The 20089-nt window shown below is 42.9% G+C and overlaps 1 protein-coding gene across 4 annotated transcripts in view; it reads left to right on the top strand.

The window, feature by feature from the left end:
• Positions 1-519: 519 nt before the first annotated feature.
• SMAD2 (SMAD family member 2) overlaps positions 520-20089 on the top strand; it is a 38490-nt gene continuing 18920 nt past the window's right edge. Inside the window, exons 1-2 of one of the 4 annotated variants that reach the window (XM_048931615.1) lie at positions 520-615; positions 8780-9065. In XM_048931615.1, the coding sequence (XP_048787572.1) occupies positions 8833-9065 (233 nt within the window). In that variant the 5' untranslated portion in view covers positions 520-615; positions 8780-8832. The other 3 variants (XM_048931616.1, XM_048931617.1, XM_048931618.1) reach the window with 3 other exon arrangements.

Consider the following 20089-nt stretch of genomic DNA (forward strand, 5'->3'; position numbering starts at 1 on the left):
GCTCTGAGGAGACTCCGTGGGGCTGAGGGGCTCTGGGCGGGCTTCGGCTGGGATTTAAGGGGGTTCTGGAGGGGCCCTGGAGGGGTCTCGGCTGGGGTCCAAAGTGGGTTCTGGAGGGTCTCTGTGGAGGCTCTGAAGGGACGAGACCCCGCTTCTCCATCACCCACTCAAGGCCGCCGCAGCGGATCCCCACGGTACCACAGCGCCCCTCAGAGCGCTTGCGCACTACGCGACACACAAACTCTGCCCCTTCAACCGCCCCCAGAGGGCGCGCCGGCCGGAGAGTGACAGCTGGAGCAGCCAATGACGAACGCTGTTTTGCAGCGCCGCCGTGAGCCCTCCCACCCGGTTCCAGCCCTCCTCTCCTTGTTCTTTTTTTTTTTTCCCCTCATCGCCGCTCCCATTGGCTGAACAGTCCGCCAATCGGCTTCGTGGAAGGGTCAAACCAATCCCGTCTCTCCTTTCTATCAGCCGCAGGTAGGTCGGCCAATAGGCCGTCTCCCCTCCCACCTCGGTGGGCGGAGCGTAGCAGTCACCAACAGGCACGGGAAGGGCGGGCGGGCAGCAGAGAGCGCTGAGGGAGGCGGTGGACGAACAGCGGCTCCGAGAGGAGAGGTCGGTGCGGGACGCTCCGGCCGAGAGGAGGACGGGACTGAGGGTCAGCGGGAGCGGCGGGGAGAGGCAGGAGGACCGCGGGGTATTCCGGGCGTCGGGGAGCAGCTGGTGCTGGCTGAACGGGCCTGGGCCCGGCGGGGGCCGCGCGGCGCCTTCTCCCCCTTTGTTGTGGTGGGGACGCGGCCGCGCTCGGGGCGGCGGGAGCGGGGAGGAGGGATGGGGGAGTCGGATCCAACGCGGGGAACAGCACGAACCCACAGTGCGTGTTTGAGAGCCGTGCCTCCTTGAGCTCCGGCGGCCGTGCCCCTCTGGGGAAGGACCTTTCATCACGCCCCTCTGCTCGTGCACGGGCGCTGCGATGCTCCTGTGAGAGCGGCGTGGCAGCTCTGTCTGTGCTATCTTTTGTTTCTTTTTGTTGTTTTGGACGGGAAGGGGGAGTGCCTCGGTGCGGTCTTTCAGCCTTTGCATTGGGGAAATAAAAGAGCCCTTGTGGCACCCGGCAGCCCTGGAGAGCCGTTGGGTTCAACGGGCTGCAGCTTGGTTTTGTGTGTTGGTTGGGTGTCATGATCATTGATTAAAGAAGCCATGTATGTTGTGCTCCCTTTCAAATCCCTTTACGTTAAGTAGGTAGTTTTAAGGAAAAGTTCTGTTTTCTGGATCCGCTGCAGGAAAAATTTCTGAAAGTGCTGCGCCTGGTCACAGGTGAGTAACTTCCATCTGCACAGAGAAGTTAGTAATGACAACTTACGAGGAGCCCACACCTAACAGCAGGTTTGTCTGTCCGTAAGTGTTCCACGCTTAGCCTGGAGAGCTGCACTTTCAGACTGATTCACAGCGTTACTTTTGTGGGGTTGGAGTGTGCAGTGAGGCTGATGAGTCTTTTCTCTGTTCTCCAGACTGGAAGAACCTCCTGTTGTTAAGTCGAAAGGCTTATCTAACGGAACGCAGTTGCTGTTTAGACTTTAAGAAGCGTTATCACAGTGTTGGAGCCGTGGTTGCATGGTACATGAGTAGCTTTATTGTTTGATGGCTTTAAAACCTCAGTGTTCACAAACTCCAGTGAATTACGGGGGAATGAGAATATAAATAAAGAAAGGTTTGAAGTTTGCAGTTGCTTCTCCCTGCCTCGCTCCATTTGCTTAGCACTATCTTGGTGGAAGATAGCATTGATTATCAGTGCCTTTAAAAGAGGAGTGGGGGAGGATTGCACTAAGAGTGGCTCAAACTTCAGTGTGTTCTTAGCATCACCTTTAACAGTCATTTGGGGTGTTCAATGACTTGTTAGAGAATTTGTCTGTAATCGCGTGGTTCAGGATTGGACTGCACTGACAGTCACCAAAATTGAACAGGAGTGCAGGTTCAGTTTTCTTTATGGAAGAATCTGGCCACGCGTAATACAGTTTCGGAGAAAAGTTCCTGAGGTTTGTTTGATCATAGTAATAATAATTCCCTCCCTTTCCCCCCCAAAAATAAAGCACATCTGGAAAAAAGTGATTTTAAAAAAATTGATCTCTTAACTGATCTTTTTTCCCCTCCTATAAACCAGGGGCACGAGCAAGATCAGATGAGTTTGGATCACAGCATATCTCTAAATGCAAAGCCCTGCTTGGGTGCTCCTTCACCTTCCTGCTCCACTTGATCTTTCAGAAGTGTTGAGCACTGGTTGATGTAATTGAGTATATTGGAGCTTAGAAATCTCTGCTGCTGAGTGCAGATTTAAAAACAAAACTTGTCTCCATCTGTCTAATCTCCTTCCCACAATCGTACTGGGAGAACAGGCTTGGTAGTACGTTCTGGCTAACAAAGAATATGAATTATGGTTGAGACTGAAGAAAACTCCCAAGTTTTCTTTCTATAAAGAGCAGCACACAGAGTTTTAATTATTATAAAAGTATTCTAGATTTTTTCAAATGTACTCAACGCTGCCTTAATGACTGTGCATGTAAATGCCCTGTAATTGAAAGCAGCCATTTATGGGCCTGACTTGCTAAGTGAGCTGTAAATTCTGCTTTTCAGATTGGATTTAATGACTTTTATCATAAAGCCACAAACTGGTTGTGAGCTGTGCCGAGAGGCAAACAATACCTAAGCTTACTTTGCCAAAATATTTGTAATTGTGGATTTGTTAAACTGAATTGCTGCAGGTCATGCGATGGGATTAGTTTTTTGTAATAGAATGGGGAGTGCAGGCAGTGCTGTGCTCAATACTCTCTGGGCTAGAAGAAATTAGTGACCACAGAAAATCTTGCTAAACGTTGCTTTCAACTTCCTGCAGTGCTGCTGGATTACAGAGAGGAAGACTTTGTTCCAGATGACTTTTTATTGTGATTAAGTGTGTTTGACAGCAAGAGTGTGAAGGGAGACCAAAAGAGACTGTGAGAGAGCAGCTCCTGGGTCTGCTATCAGTGTAGTCCGGGGCTTCAGCTTGATTTAATTAAGCTGGAGCAAGATGAGCTTAATGGAAGACACTCTTCAAGCTCTGCCTGTGGTGGAGGAAGGAGAGTTTGAAGAAGTTGGGAAACTGTTAAGTTATGCAGATAGAAGCTGACACAGGCACCCAAGTACCTGCTAATCAGTTCTGGGACTGCTCCTTTCAGATTTACCCAGCAGCATTTCCTTTCTAACCTAATGGAACTGACTCTTGCCTGTTACACATGGAAAATTTTAATCAAAACAAATTAGGTGAGAAGAGCTTAAACTGCTGTGGTTTGGAATGCTCATTTGGTGCTTTTGTGGCTCTGCTGAGGTCTTCCAGTATTAAGGAGCAATGCTGTGAGTTCATAAATACTAAGTATGTGGGGAAAGCATGCTGCTTTGCAGACAGGTGAATTGGCTGCCTGCAGGTGTGGTACACTTTCCAGGCTTCTAAGAGAATGGCTAAGATATATTACTCTTATAATTATCTCAATCAGAGGTCAGTAAAATTAACGTCTTCTTTCTCGTATTTCTGGTTGCATGCAGTTTAGTGTCACTGGGTGAATGTGTTGCTTTCAGTCTGTTAGTTTTCTTCTAACAGTTTTTTCATTACTTTTTGAGTACTACTTAGTAACTGGAGAAAAATTCAACTTCTGAAGCTTTCCTGTTGTCATGTTGGTGCTTATTTTGGTTCTGCACGTAAGAGATGTGAGTTTTCTCATTTGATTCGTAATCAATCTTTGTGAAATGCGTGAGAAGAAATATGTCTATGCTCAAAGTAGATGTCTAATTCTCCTCAATGAGCTACACAGAGGAAAAAGTTGTTATGCAAAGTTTCAAGATCCCCTTGAGCATAATAAACTTCATAATCAGCGTGCAAATTGAGTCTATATAACGGCATGTTGCAATATCCTCCTTCTAAGGTTGTCCTGGAGGAGGAATTCTCTTTGCTGCTGGTCCCCTGGATCACAGGCCTGCCTTGAGCTCCAGCAGCTCATGCAGGAGCTGAGTTTGGAGCTTGGCTTTGCCAATGAAGCTATGGCCAGATGGAGCCCCAGGGGACAGTGTTTCCAAGCCCTCCTCTCAGCTGGGTAATTGGCTGCGGGGCTCAGCTGGGGGTGAACCATGGCACAGGGCTGGATTTTGCTCCCAGCTCTCTGCCACCGTCGGCCCCACAGCAACAAACTCCAGCATCCTAAGCACAGGAAAGGAAGGAAACACTTGAAGCTGTCCTATCCCAGCCTTAATGTAGGGAGAGAAGGAGGTGCCTCACCTGAGTTCTGTGCGTGGTTGTTCTTCAGAAACCTGTGTGTTGAACAGCAGGCTTGAGCTTCTCCAGATGATAAAAGAGGTATCTAACACACCTTTGTAGGGTAAGAAGTAGCCCCCATTGGGACTCAGGGCGTGATTTGGAGGGTGCAGGAGAAGAAGTGAAATGTCCCCTCTTGTCCATTCCTCTAAGTTCTGTAAATACAACATATTCCTTCTGCAGGGAGAAAGAGCTTTTAGTTACAGTGTACAGAATTCAGGTTTCCTGCAGGGTGAGATAGTTAGCACTGGGGAAATTCGTTTCAGATTCAGCTGTCTTGTTATTTGGAATAGCACAGCTTAAAGATTCCAGAAGCAGGCCATAAATTCTGTTATGTTTCAGTTTAGTACAAGATGAAATGCTGCATCTTTTCTTAAAGTTTCACAGTCTTAATGACTTTGCATTGGTGTAGGTGACATGGAATACTACATATGCTATAGATCTTAAAGCTTTATCTCGCAGTGCTGTTTGGCATAATGTAAGATCTTGCTACTGCCTTAAACAGATGATGCTAGAATTAATATCTTTATTGTGAAGGAATTATCATAGGGAGGCATGTGGAGGAGAAAGGTGGATATTCCCTCTTCCTCTGAGATACGTGAAACGTTGTGTGCTGGGTGAAATTGGTATAGAATCTTGTCCAAATTCCAGGATTAATGAAAAAAAAAAAAAAAGAACCTTATATATAACAAAATAGGTCTGAAACTGGGAAGAAGTAAAGTTTTAGACTCTCTTAAATGCCACAAAAAGGTTTTCCTTGATTCTCCTTTAGCTTCTGTCCCCTTCATTGCAGAAGAGCACTTGAAAATGAAGTTATTCTCACCCAGGTTGCATAGAATAAAACCAGGAGAGATCAGATTTCTTGATTTCAGATTTAAGATGAATGAACTGGTATGAAATACACTGCATAAGGCTTTACAGTAATTATCCAGAAGTCACTTGATATTTTTGCTTATAGTGTATACCAGACACTCAGGAAGGGGAAACTTCCCTTGAAGATTTCAGTCTGCCTGCATGCTGCCCTGAAGTTTTCCTTCATATTTTACGCTTAGTTATTGCTGGGATCATAGGCTTAATATTTAATCCCCGTTCCAGAGAACCACAGCAGAATTGAATAATAGCAGACATGATTCAAACTGCAACTTTAGAAGTTGCCAGCGATCACACTGTTTGACCAACTATAGAAACGTGTGCATGAGGAAGCGGAATATACTGCGGGGGTAGAGATGGAGCATACCACCACCATTAGGCAATCTGCGAGTTTTCCAGCTATAATCTGTTGGATGTAACAGCACGTGTTCCCTGTGTGCCAGCAGTTCTGACACTGGTAGCCCTCTTTCAAACCCTTGAGTACTCGGAGCTGCGGTTTTAAGGCACAATCTGGCAAATGTGGTAGGGATTGAAGTAGTGACAGCTTTCTGCTCCGTGTCACAGTTGTGCTGCCTTCCTCTGGACGTGCTCTGTGATGCCTTTCTTGTGATGAGAGGCTCAACACAGAGCACTGAGGTATGATCTCACCTGTGCTGAGCACAGAGAGATGGCCACCTCCGTGCTTCTGCTGGCAGCGCTGTTTCTGATACAAGCCAGGATGCTGTTGGTCTTCTGGGCCACCTGAGCACACTGCTGGCTTGTGTTCAGCTGAGCATCAACCAGCACCCCCAGGTCCTTCTCCATCAGATGCGTGGGGTTGTGGCCAAAGAGCAGGACCTGGCACGTGGTCTTGGTGAAGCTCATCTTGTTGGCCCCATAGGCCAGCTGTCCAGCCTGTCCAGATCATTCTGTAGGGCCTTCCTAGCCCCAGGCAGATCAACGCTTCCTCCAACTTGGTGTAATCTGCACACTTCCTTAGGGTGCACTCAGTCCCCTCCTTTGGTTAATCAATGGAGTTGTTAAGCAGGATTGCCTCACTACTGACCCCTGGGGAGCACTACTCATGGCTAGTTGCCAGCTGGATGTATCTCTGTTCATCACCATTCTCTGGATGGTAGTGAAAACAGTAAACAGGCAGGACAGATGATTTTCTGCTTTTGGGATGGGGCACTAAGCTAGATGCACTGACTTCTGTCATGTTAGGGTTTTTCTTAATTACTTTATTGCTGCTTTTTCCTTGCATGATTGAGGTTTGTACTTTGCTGTGCCTCCTGTAGGCATGGAGAAGCGTGTAACTTCTGCATATGTTAAGCTGGCTGAAAGACTGTCCTGTGTGTATTCATCACAGTTGGCTGCAGCGTTAAGGTGAACAAAATCCTGTCCTACTTGTGTCACGTTCTCTTTGCTCACCCTTTGGAAGAAATGAGATTGCTGCTGGAGTAGCTTGTTGAAATGCCTACTGATAGAACTGGCAAATCCATGACATGGCATAACCATGGCTAGAAGAGCAGTCAGAGCCTCCCAGAATCACACTTACTCTGCAGCCATGGCATATACGTTGTTTTCTTAAATCATGTGTCCTCCTATTTAAAAATAAATTGTTTTAATGTAAATATGACAGCGGGACTAACAGATAAACTGTGCTTTATGAAAGCATCTATGAAAACTAGTAAATGTGTAAGGGGAGTGGTAGAAGTCAAGTAAAGAATCTGAAAATTCTGATTAGTTAGGGTTGAACTGTCAGTCTTATGGAAATGGGGAGAGGAGGATTTTTGCCTCAGACTATCTGGAAAATGTGAGAGTTCAAATGTAAAGCAAGTCTGAGATGCACGGGCTTTCTGCATGTAGTCTATTTCAAGACTTTATCAACGTGCATTTGAGGCAGAAACACAAATAGTTGTCTGTATTTAAAAAAAAAAAAAAAAAAAAAAAGCACCAGAAATTGTATATAGATATCAGTGTTATCTCAAGGGAGAGAATACAGCAAGCTTGGACACATCCTCTCGGGGGTGTTGTAAAGCTGAAAATAGATAAAAGGACAGAGAATGTTTAGAAGGTTTGAAAGAATAGGCAATTCAACATCTTGGTAAGTGAGACTGCTGAAGTGCCTACTTTATAATGCTGATAATCAGGGCAGTTGAAAGGTGACAAATCAGAAGCTGAAGAGTTGGTGATACCTGTATTATATGTTAGTGAGCTGCATAAACTTGGGAAGAACGGGTGTGTGGATGAGCAGTGATGGAGGTGTTCGGTTGGGGATGTCTGTCAGTATTGGCTCCCAGGGAAAACGTAGCTTGAGTGTGCTGCTTAGCACTGGATTGAAGACGTTGGCTGTTGAGTTTGTTTCAGTAGTTTGCTGTAGCTGGGGCTCCAGTACAACGCTTCTGCAGTCTGCAAAATGTGACCTCCAGCCTGACTTATTGGCCACAATTCTGTAATAATTTAACACCACTGAAAGAACAGTTCTTCTCATGCTGTGGTCTTATGTGAAGGTGAAACCTTTCATGTAGGATAGATGAGTTATTATTTAAAGCTGCCTGTGGAATATAACCCAGCTTTTGTTGACCTGTTGGTTCTCATTGAAATTGTGAAGGTGTGATGAAGCAAAAATCAGCCAGGAATACCATAACCTGAAGTGTCCCAAATGAACCATTGCTCTTTTGCAGATGAGAAACCATACAAGGTGAGGTATATTTTGGATAGAAGGGAGGAGCGTGCCTGCACAGTATGCACATAAGCTGCCTAGAAAGCTCTGATTGTGTAGCTTGAAGGTAACACTTTGTACTTGGCTCAACAAGGTACTAACTATTACAACTTAGAGTGCTGAAGTTTGACAGCACGGTAAGTTTGTGGAATTCAGATATCCAGTTCCTGCCTGGAAATAAGACTAGTTCTGACTTCAATGCAGTGCTTCTGTCTGTAGATGATGCTGTCCTCAAACAAGCTCCAATAGCTGTCTGCTTAAAATGATACAGCTGATTTGGGGCTTGTATTTTAATTCCTGAAAGTAGCCTGATACAAACTGTAAAACTAGGAAGTGTGTGTGTGTATGTATGTGTATATATATGTAAAATATATATATGTATTTATATATATATATAAAAAAAACTGGCTATCATTTCTTCCAATCCGTTTGAAGTACAAATAGAGACGAATGCCAGACACAGCTCAAGATTCAGCATCCCTCCTGATGTTTTATGTGTCCCGACTGGGGTAGTTGATATCAAATGCAAGGGTGTCAGAATTCAAAACAAACATAACTGTGACACTCAGGTAGCTACAAAATGAGACTTTAAATATTCTTTAATGGATTTTTGAAAGAGTTGATGATTTAAATTAGTGACATCTTGGAAGGTTGATTATCTGTCGGCTGTTGAGTTGTAGATTAGAGCCACGGAGTAAACTCATCATCAAAATTTAAAGTGAATTTCTGATCCGCCTTCTGAACTATTACCTGAATTGTTTGGAGGTGGCGTGTCCTACAGCATTTGATAATGGAAGATCCTAAGCAAGGAATGTTCTGAGGTAAAACCTCAGTGCTAATGTGTCTGTTTCGGTTTGCGTTTTTAGGGATCAGACAGAAATCTCTAACTGTGTGCTGAGCGTTCTGTCTGGTGGGAATCATGTCATCCATACTGCCATTCACTCCACCAGTCGTGAAGAGACTTCTTGGGTGGAAAAAATCTGCTGGTGGTTCCGGAGGGGCCAGCGGTGAGCAGAATGGGCAGGAGGAGAAGTGGTGTGAAAAAGCAGTGAAAAGCTTGGTCAAGAAGCTGAAGAAAACAGGACAGCTGGATGAGCTTGAGAAGGCCATTACCACTCAGAACTGCAATACCAAGTGTGTGACCATACCAAGGTAAGTCCTGTTGCGTTCAACATTCCTTACAGCCACTTAAGGGGTGACTAAATGGATGTTAATTTGTGTGAACAAATCAATAACAGAATCAGTTGCATGCCTTTGATTCTTTAAAAGTTCTTTAAAACCTGTTTCGGTTTTATGTACTGCTTGCTTCAGTTCTTAGAACTGAATCACATGCTTTGTACATTCACAATTTCTTATAAGTTTACAATTCAGTTTTTATTACTAACTGGATTCCAGTTTGTGAATGTTCTGGTGGTGCCTAGCGCAGCTCTTAGCTCGTAACACTGCCATATGCTTTTATTTTATAACTCTCTCTGTATTCGGAGGGGCTTATTTGAACTTGCACTTCCACATTAAACAAAAAAAGACTAGTTTTTCCTTGGTCAACACTTCAGTCCTCTCAATTATTATTTTCAGTTGTGTATGGAAGTTTTGTTGAAGTTTTGCAAACTGCATCCATTTTCCCATTTGAAGGGAAACGTCAGTGGAAGCAGTTTTTCTAAAGACTTATTACTATTTGTTATTGGTTAATGAAAATGCTTTTCATTTAATAACTTAAGAGTACTTCTAGATCTTCTCTTCTGCTCCTTATATGCATGTATATTTAGGTAAACAGCTCGCATTCTACCCCTTTGACTTTCTCAATTCATTGCAATTGCTGTGCGAGGGGCAAGGGTCGTGTTTGTGAAGTGTATCTCCAGGTTCATGTTGTAGGGAATCGCACTGACGGTGTGTGTGTAAGCTCTTCAGGGCTGCAACATGAACCTCAAATCACTCTGTGGTGTGTTTATGAAAATGCAAGGAAGTCTGGTGACAGGAATATTTTGGGCGTTGAGCCCCCTGACACTTAGAGTAGTTTCTAAGAGAGAGAAACTGCATATTTTACGACCTTCATTTCTGTATTATTAGCACACTGATCCCAGCTACTTTTAAGCTTTGTGTTAATCATAGTTCCATTTACATTCAACTGATGTCAGTCATGGTTGCCACTTATCAAATGTGTTACAGCTGTTACCTGATCATGGTTTTAGCATTACCCTATATTTGACATAGCCTTTTCTGTAATCCATACACATAGCTGCTTTCATTCTGCCATCCATTTTCTGTTCATCTTTTGTTTCTAATGTTGCCTCCCGCCTGCATTTTCTTTCCAAGCTGTCCCCAAATTTTCTGGGTTTCTCATCTTCTTTGTATAGTCTCCTTATTGTGATGGGCGTTTCTGGCTGGATTGAGATGTTCTGTTCTCATCTATCTTTGGGTCAGCTGAAGGAGAGCTCACCTATATCTTACTTTTCTCGACTGTTGTATAAGTAAACTGGTAGCTGGAGCTCTCTGGGTAGTGTTGGCATAAGGTTTGGTTTTAAACTAATGGCTTTGGTGCTAACAGGCAAGATGATATCAGTACACAGACTTCATTTTCATAGCTGGCTTTTGGACTGTTGCTGTTATTTCACTTTACGGCAGTAGTCTGGGCTCCCAGGGAAGACCAAATGTCAGCTCAGTGCTGTAGCGACTTCTGGAGTTTTTTGTTTTTGGATTCAGTAAGCTAATAAAACTGGTGCTTGAGACCCATTCCAACGAATTTCTTAAAGATCTGCAGATCAGCATGGGTGAACAACAAAGGGTTGACTTAGAAACATCCCGCCCACAGCGAAGGAACAAAAAGTTTGGGGTGCTCAGTTGCTGAGGTGCACATCTGTCATGAGTGCAGGTTTGTTTGTTTTGTTGTTGCTGGCTTTTGACCAGTTTTAGATTCAGTTTTGATAACTGCTTAACTCAGGATATTGGCAAGTGCTGTGAGATGCCTCTTTGTGGAGCTGTTGCTTTACAACGTCACTAGAAGTTTCACTTGTGGTTTCAAAAGCTGCTGGTCCCATTGCAAATTTCCATAGTTTGTTAAAAATGATTAATTGTAGTGTACTTTTTTTTTTCATCTCAAAACTGAGAGTGGCTCGGATGGAACTGAATAAAGCTGCCCCTTTGGAAATCTGCATACGCACAGCTTTTGATAATCCCGTTGCGTTGTTCTGTTTCTGTTTGTCAAGGTGACCACACAGAAAGTGGGGCTGATGCTGTGTGTGCTACCCAAACTGCTCGTGTGAATTACCACAACTTCTTATGCAGACAAATCGAGGTTCTGAGAAAGCAGAAGCAAACAGATGGAGTGGGTGTTGGCATCACGCAGCAGGGATGCTGAGCTCCTCAGAAGTGGGTCAGTAATCTAGAGCAGAGGCTAAATAAGTACAGAGGTCCATTTCACACCAGCCCTTGAAGTAATTTGGAGTTATCTTGCTGAATCCTCCCGGAAAGCCAGTGGGATTCTAATCTCATAATCCTTAGATATCCTTAAACTAAATGTGGAGACTTGAGTTCACTTTTCTACAGTATGTAATGAATTCAGGTGCGTTTAAGATCATGTCTTTATGCTCTCCCCTGCAGTTCTGATATAAATAGAGCACAAGAAACAAATCAGTGAAGAAACATTTTATGTTGGAGTAGCTACTTCCTCACTAGCATGGATAGAAATGAGTAGTTTGTAAATAACATTAATTAAAACCTGCATCCTTAACAAACCAAACCACACCATGCAGTGTAGAGCTAGCTAGCATGTTCACAGCCTGTGTCCATGGTTTAAGAAGTTGTTGCAGTGGTGACAGAACATTTGTGCTCAAGGTAGGGAAAAATAAATCTCTGGTTTCAGTATTTTTGACTGTATCAGCTGTGTGGCTCTCCTGTCTTGAAATACAGCAATGGTTCTGCAAACTAATTCCATCCTGCGTTGTGCACAGTCTGCATGAGGCAGCGTTGGACTGAGGTACGTGGTGTCATAGAGTGTAGGCACTCTTTTTGTTCCAGTATATGTGGGAGGATAAGGAAGGGCTGGGTGCCTTCCATCAGTCTCAGCATCTGCAGCCTTCATTCATTTCAGCTTTGCATAATGAATAGGGCTTCCATGCGTGCCCTGACAAGGTGACTGCTAACTGGGAGGAAGGAGCAGCTAAAAGGTGTCTGTAGCAGTATACTTCTGTTTCTATTCCAGATGCTGTGTCTCGTGTCAGTACTCTAGGAAGGTTTCATATTTCATATAGTTGAAGACTTTCTCCTTGAACAGACACAATTTTTGTTGGTGTTAATGCTAGTGGTTATGTTAGAACTACTACATACATTTGCTGTTGTTACTGTGCTTGGAACTTAGCATTGAGTTTTCTTTGTGATGGGGAGGTTGAGTCTCTACAGAGGAGGTAAATCTTATCACTGCTTTTTAGTAATCTGTGGCTCAAAAGAAAAATATTGGATGTGTTGACAAGTGATCTGCTGGAGTACTGGCTGAAGGAAGGCTTTAAGACCAAGTTTCCTTAAGTCCCAGTTTAGGGATTTTTTTTGCTGCGGTGCTTTAGAGTCCGGAGTGAAATGAGCAGCTGCTCTCTGTGCAGAGAGGAGTCTGACCCTCTTGCAGGCCCTTGTTTTCCTGCCTCCTGCGCCATTAGAGTTTGGGAAGGTGCTCTCTGGGAAACGGTTGCTTTTACTTCAGTTCAGTATGAATATGGAAAATGTCTTATCTCTGCCCTCTGCCCTTCTTGCTTCACATGAGGGATAGCATCTCTGTGCTGTTTCCTGATTTTTCAGACACTTATTGTTACTTGTTTTTCAGCAGCCTCTCAAATGAAGAAATCAGAGAGGCTCAAATCCTGCTGTTGTTTGGGTTTGGTTCATTGTTTTTTGTTTTTTGTTTCTTTTTTTGAAAGGCTATAGCTGAATTGTGGAATTTGTAGTCAGTAGTGAATTCCATGCTTTTACCATTCAACAACAGACTCCATCGTGTTGGAAATATAGAAGATTTCGAGGAAGCGCTGGGTAAAATACAAAGCAGATAACTGCTGGTGAATTGTTTGCTTTGAGTTGAGATTACAAGCTGCCTACTGACCAGTTCCTTAACTTTGTTGTATTTCCAATGTATTCTGAAAGGACTGAGACACTTAAAGCTGTATAATCTGGTGAAAGTTCACCAATCACCTAGAGGCAAGATCATGTGCCATGGTCCGAATTCTCCAAAGCAACAAGGAATTTCTCAAGCATGCCAGTGTTGTTCCGTTGTTTGCTTGCCCTGCAGCACTCTCTTCATCTTCTGCAATGAGTTAGCAGTATGGCTAAGATAAGTAGCTTAGGCACAGCATATTGCGTGTGTTAAAATTGTGTTCTGAAAGTTGGCTCTTGTGTTACTTAACATAGCCTCCGTGCGTGTAGCTAAATAATGCTAATGAAGTGTTTACAAAAGAGTTAGCAGCAGAAGTAAACTAGGCAAATAAAGGCATTTGTAATGATGGGACCAAGTCGAATGCTCGTGAGCAAGCATATTTTAAAATGCTGAGATTTGGTTGTCTTTTTCTTCATACATAAAAAGTAAATGGTAGTTTAGGTATAAAGCTCACTGTTTTTATTTAACATAACCTGTGCTACCAGTTACTTTTTTTTTTTAATTCCTTGGGAATGTTTGTTGGGAAAGAGCTCAGACAGCTGCATGCAGTCACTTAGTTTTCAGGATGCCTTTGATTATCAGTAGAGCAGAGCTGTTGAACTTACCTGTCTTCTAGAACAGATTGCTTCTGAGCTTTTAATATTTTTCCCCAAAATACAGTACTACAGAGAAATAAATTTCTGTGTTCCTTCTCAGATTAAAGCTATAGAATATGAGTGATTTCAACAGTCCCCTTGGGAGGGGGCAAAAGGTCCCTCTGGAAATGCTTTTAGAATTCCAACATCTGCTGTGAAGCTGTGAGGACAGCAGCAGGCAGTTGGATTGGCACAGCAGATCCTAAAATAACATTGCTATCCAGACAGAGGTGAAGTGTGTTTTCCCAGAAACACAACTTGGCAGCATCTGTTGGATTGTAGCTGTGATAATTCACTACTGGAGTTGGGGACGGAAATTAATTTTTAATCATAGCTCACAAACTGAGAACTGCTCTGGATAAAGAATGTCCTCAAACCATATCCTGTATTTCGGTCCATGTGCATTCGTTTAGACATAAATCAGTTTCCATAAATGTTTGAAGACTGCAGTCGAACATCTTAAGTTTCTAAAAACATGTATAGACGTTGAAGAGAGTACATCAAAATACACAAAAGCAGCACTTTATTGCTGAGATTACAAAGAGAGCATGCTTGTAAATTGTTTGCTGTTAAACCAACTCTTTTTCTCATTTTATGGTGACAGCTTTTGGCTGATTCTCTTCTATAGTGCTGTGCAGTGTAGTCTGGATTTGGGCACCAAGAGAAAACAGCGCTGCTCTGATGCTGAGCTGCCTTCCTTGGAGCCCTTTTGGAGTTGAGTGATAATAGCCTGGAGCCTGGTTTTCCAAGGCCATTTCATGCCCAGAGGTAAATGTCTAGAGACTCAGGATGGCACATCTGCATCTGTAGGCAGAAGGAAACTCACCTTAGTTACATATAGATGAAATGATGTGGATGCAAGTATGAGATTGCAGAACCCTTATATGCTACATGTAATGAGAAATAATTGATGTCAAATATGACTTCCTGTCTCAATGAAATTTAATTTCTAAACCCAAAGTGAACAAATAGTAAGGCAGTATTGGTGATACTACTTGCATCTGCTGTGTGAAAACTATTGTTATGTGTTTCCTTGACAGTTTAACCAGTGTCTTTCCCTGAAGCTAAACTTAAAGGGGAAGGCAATTGAAGACCTGCTGGTCACTCCTAAATTTCTCGATTTTTCTTTCAGCTGATGAAGGAAAAATAACTTTGGATCAAGTGAAGTTACCAGTTCGGATCAACTTCAGATCACCTGTGAAAGCATTCAGCCGCATGGAAGTGCCAATTTGACTGGCTTTGATATTAATAACCATATATTTATAAATGCATACTCAAGGGAGTGGAGTAACTACACAACATGTGTTCTTGTTTTCAGAAACCAGCTTTATGCGAATGCCTCTTCGAAGCCTCTTTGCAATGAGCTTGGCACCTGGAGCATTTCTTACTGAAAATCTTTTCTGAACCGGTCAATGCTGTTTTGTAGTCCTCTTTTTTTGAGTGGAGCCATTGTGGGTTGGGATGGATGGAGTGTAGCAGAGGGCAGTGAATGCTCAAAGCAGTGGAAGGCGAGGAGTTGAGTGGTGTCACTACCATTTCCCAGTTCCTTTCTACATGGTGTATGTTCTAGCATAGGAAAGCCAGTCTTTCAAAGATGAATTTGAAGATTTATGTTTACTGTCCTTCAAGGGCACTGTTAATTGAAATTAGGATTAATGCCTGTGTTCATGTGTAGTTGAGAAAGGATTTATTACATATACTCAGATATTACTTTTGAATTTTTCACAGCTGTGGCAATGTTGAGGACTGAATTGCTGTTGACTAGGGTTAAATTATGCTTTAGCCATTGCTCAAATTGCAGTGTCTCATAATATTTGTGTCATCCTGAAGAAAAAAAAGTCTTAGAGCATTTAACAAAGAAACTCAGGGCTGCCAGTTTCAAGCTCGTGCAGCTCAGGAAGTCACATGGCTTGCCCACATAATTTGTTAATGAGTTGGTGTGCCAAGCAGAAAGTATTGGCATGTCATTGGAGTCAGGTCAGCTTGTGAGAATTCAGATGTGTGAGATACTCTGCCAGTAGCAAAATGCTCTGTAGCTAAAGGAGCTTGCCCCTCGAGCCAGGAGGGAAAGCTGCTGAATTTTGAGGACCTTGTTAGTGTTAGCTGATGTTGTATAAAGGCTCGAGGTGTGCGTTCTAATCTTAGCACTGCTGCTTTTCCCAGCGTAACCTTGTCAACTTTTAATTTGCTGTCACTTTTCAGTCTAAGTAAAAGTGAGTTTTTGTTATGCATGTGTTAGCCACCTCCTCACTGACATAAAATGAATTGTGTTTGGTTAAAGAGTCTAAGTTTAAGACATTTCCTAATGCAGCATTACTGACGTGGAAAGCAAATTTGGAAGTGAGAAGCTGCATCTCTGGAAGCCCCTTTGCTTCATGTTTCCGTTGATCCTCATGAGGATAGCTTTGATGGTAAAAAACAGGAAGAAATAGTCAAGAGGCAGAATCAAAAATTACGTGTTAAAATGGAATATATATTCCCATAAATGTTTGTGCCAGGTTAAAAGCTGATGCTGGGGTTCAAGAACCCATGAAGTTCAGAGGGCACTTTATTGAAAATAGCTATCTGTGATTGCTTGGTGGATCCCAGCATGAAGCTGCAACCAGAAAGAATAATACCTGTGTCTGGCACCTTGTCTTACTGTTCAGAAGATGTGTTGGTGACTTCAGAACGGGTTGACTGTGCTTCATTGTTGGTACTGAGCTCTAAATTACCTCATAAATGCTATTTATTTTTTCTCTAGTAAGGAATTGGGGCTGTGATCAGCCCAAGTCAGTGCTAAACTATTCACTGCAATAGTGGAAAACTTGTGAGAGAAACTGTATGCAGTGCTGTATTCTCATCACAACCAGCTCTTGTTGGCTTCTGTCATGCTGCATTGTTTGCAGCAGACCAGCAGGATACAGGAGAACAATCAGAAGCCAGAGCAGGTTCACATCTCATTGCATGGGCTTCAGAGTTGGCAGAGGAACAATGAGCTTGGGGAAATCCCCTTGGATGGGTGCTGCACAGTGATCTGACTTCAGCATTTGTTTAGAAAAAGATTCCCCAAATGGTGCTTTTTATTCTGAAATGTGTAAGTGCATTTCAGTAGGTCAGAATTGAAGGTCTTTGCTTGAAGCCTTTGCCTCTAATCTGTAGGAAACTGACCAGTTCTTTTTGTACTTGGGTTGTCTTTTCTTGCCTTCTGGGTAGGAAAAGCCCGATGCAAAAGAAGCTGTTGCTCACTGTTCCTTAAATTTAAATTTACTGCTTGGTTAAATTGATGAGTTCTATCCTAGAACTGGTCTTCACTTCCTCTTAGTTTCGTGGGAGGCTTCAAGTCAAGTTCCTCTGTAGATATTTGAAGAAATTTTAACATATGCTGTAGTTCTGAAGTCTTGAATGTGAAGAAAGCATATTATCAACTGATGGGGAGGCTTTCAGTTTTATTATGGAAAGTTGTGTCGAAGCAGCTCTTGACTCTGGTGCTTGGTTGAAGAAGTCTTTTCTCTTAAATATGTCACTCAAATGTTATTTTCAAGGACTCCAGCTACATTTTCCATGAGCACCTTCTGCGCATTCATTTGTTTGTGAGTCTGCAGCAGCACAGCATATGCTTGCCAAAGCTTATTCTTTACTGTCCTTCTACAATATGGATGTCCCCTTCTGTGACAATGAGGGCACTTGAGTATTGTGTAAGGGCCTTATAAAGGAAAGAATTCAGCTGTGTCCCTTCTAATTAATTCCACTAAGCTGAGAATGAAAATACCTTTTTCTTTTGTCTAAACATGAAGTGTCTGATGTTTTTTTTTTTTTTATGTCCTGTGTATCTGTCTTGCAGACTGCCTTGTCAAAGCACCATTAGTATCTAGAGAACCATGTCCTGCTGTCTCCTACATCTTTCAACTGAATGAATATAGTTGGGGGAGATAATACCTGCCAGTAGGGTTGTCCCTGTGGCAAATGGCATTGATGGCAGCTCTTTAAAAATGCTGTAATATCCTGCTTGATATTTTACTTACTGTGTGGCAACTGATTCGTATTTTGTGCAGCAACCTCCCACACTTTCAAGGAATGATTTAACCAGCTCTCCTTGCACCAGGAAGCCACTGTTTTTACTTGCATGTTAACTTGCATAACTTTTTTTACTTGCATGCTGATATTCTCAAGCCTTTTAAACTCTGATCTTTGGCTGCGTTAGTACGGGGGGCAGAGTGCCACCTTGACACAGGGTGGGTGGTGGTAGATAAGGGTTGTCTCCCAACAAGTGGAAGGAGGAAGAGCAAATTGTTGGACACCCTGGGAAAGCACTTCAGCTGTTAAGCAATTGCATGTGAGGCAAGAGTGCTTGTATGCATCAGCTTCAGTTGCATGTTCTGGGTGTGGATCATGAACGAGATGCTAAGGACTTCAGGACTTGTCTGTAATCATAACACTTCCTTTTTGTCTGTCTTTAGGCAATGAAGCTCAATAAATGGGCTTTGATATCCATTTTACAATATTTGTCCCATGCATTCCTGCGTTTTAGGGCTGTAATTCAGTGGGCATGGTGGCAATGGTCCAATGATTGGACTTGAGGACCTTAGAGGTTTTTTCCAGCAATAATGATTCTGTGGTTTCTGGTATGAGTATCTAACGTGGATTCCCATATTCTGGCCCTGGAGTAGTTAGGCATCTTGGCTGTCAAGTTACGTTCTTGATTTTGCCTTTACTCATCTTTCAGGCAACATTTTGTCTCAGCAAACAAAATCTATTTAAAAGAAGCAAAACATGCTGTCCTGTACCTGAACGTTGATACTTCATCAAGCCTTTTCATGGGTTTTCCTTAATAGTTATTTTCTTTATTATCAACATGCATTGCTGGAAGTGAAGGCAGTGCCATTGTCTGACTTCAGTTAATTTTTATATTTACTTGTATATCAAAATTTGCTCTAGCAGTCGTGACTTAGGTACCATTTGGTTCTTTTTCCCAGTATGTTGCTTGGGGAAACCTGCTTTATGGCTCAAGTCTTGTCTTCATTCGAGTTCTGTTGCTTAGGAATTCTGCATGTCCTGTGGACTTTATATCTAATACCTGTCTTTATTTGAATTTTTATGCTCCTCATTCTTAAAGATACTCATGTTTGGATTAAGATCAATATATTCTCACACTGCTTTTCTTGTAGATGTGCCCACACAAGTGGTGTAGATGCAATGGGAGTCATTCTAGCATGGTGTCTAGGCACTCCATAGTGTTAGCACCATCCCACATACCCACTGGTTTGAGGTAGTTCATCAGAATGTCAGATCTTCAGGTTTTCCAGTGTCCACCAGTTGCCATTCAGCAGCCTCATACCTGCAGCACTCTAAGCTGCTCACCCACTTGGAGGGTGTTGGACTGTTGGAAGTCAATGACTGGGCTTTGCCTTTGGTAGCTGTACCTCTAAGCTAGTGACAGAAGCTTCCACTGCACCTGCAGTGACTAACAGTGGTTAGAGAACTTCAGATGAATATCATTCTTAAGTACTTGTTTGAGGCCAGTCCTGAAACATGCTTGCTGAGCTCTGTGTATGTCTTCTGAAAGCCTGATCTATGAGAATGCTGTCAGCTGGTAACTGACAATTCGTTCTGGACAGATTAGCCAGTGTTATGATGGGTATGGCTTCCTGTAAAGATGGGTTGTCCTTTTCCACTCTTTGATTCTGTTTAGGTCTGTCTCCATGTTAATCCCTATTTGGATTGATACAGGGAATTATCTGTGAATTTGCAGTGCGTGTCAACCCACTGTGTGATATTGCTCTTAATATTATCCAGGGAAATGGAAAGGTGGGGACACATGGTGTGAAATGAAATTGAGATAAATCTGCTACATTGTCCATTCCTTACATAGCTTGTGAAGGAAAGATGTATTTACTAGTTTAGCATAGCTCCTGTCCTGTGCTAGCCATCTGTAGTTGGAGCAATTCAGTGACGGTTTAGGTATTAGAAAGGAATTGCTCAATCACCTCTTTCAGTAGGTGATACTGAATAGTGGTATAACGAGACTAGAGAACAGATGGGCATTTCTCAGCTGAACTGAGTTGCTGAGCATACTTGCTTCGTAGCTGAATGCTTGATCTGGGGCAGCACCTCACTACCTGCATGGGGCTTCAAGAGGTTCTTTTCCTAAGAGACGTTCTCAGAACATGTGTGCTTGGATAGCCTTTCTTTACTCCAGTGATAGTTTGGATCCTTTCTTGCTTCTAGGATGTGATGTCTTGAATGTCTCTGGACTTTCTGACAAAATCTTTTCAGTGTGTTGTTTTCAGATGAAATACAGTTTTGTTAATACCAGTTCACTCAGACACATAATGAACACAGTGCTTCCAGCAGTGGGAATTTCAGAATTACATAATTCTGTCTCAGTTGAGTGCTGTGTTTTCAGTTCTGAGGATAGTATGATAAAC

Source organism: Lagopus muta, chromosome Z (assembly GCF_023343835.1).
Source record: "Lagopus muta isolate bLagMut1 chromosome Z, bLagMut1 primary, whole genome shotgun sequence".
Classification (NCBI taxonomy): Eukaryota; Metazoa; Chordata; class Aves; order Galliformes; family Phasianidae; genus Lagopus; species Lagopus muta.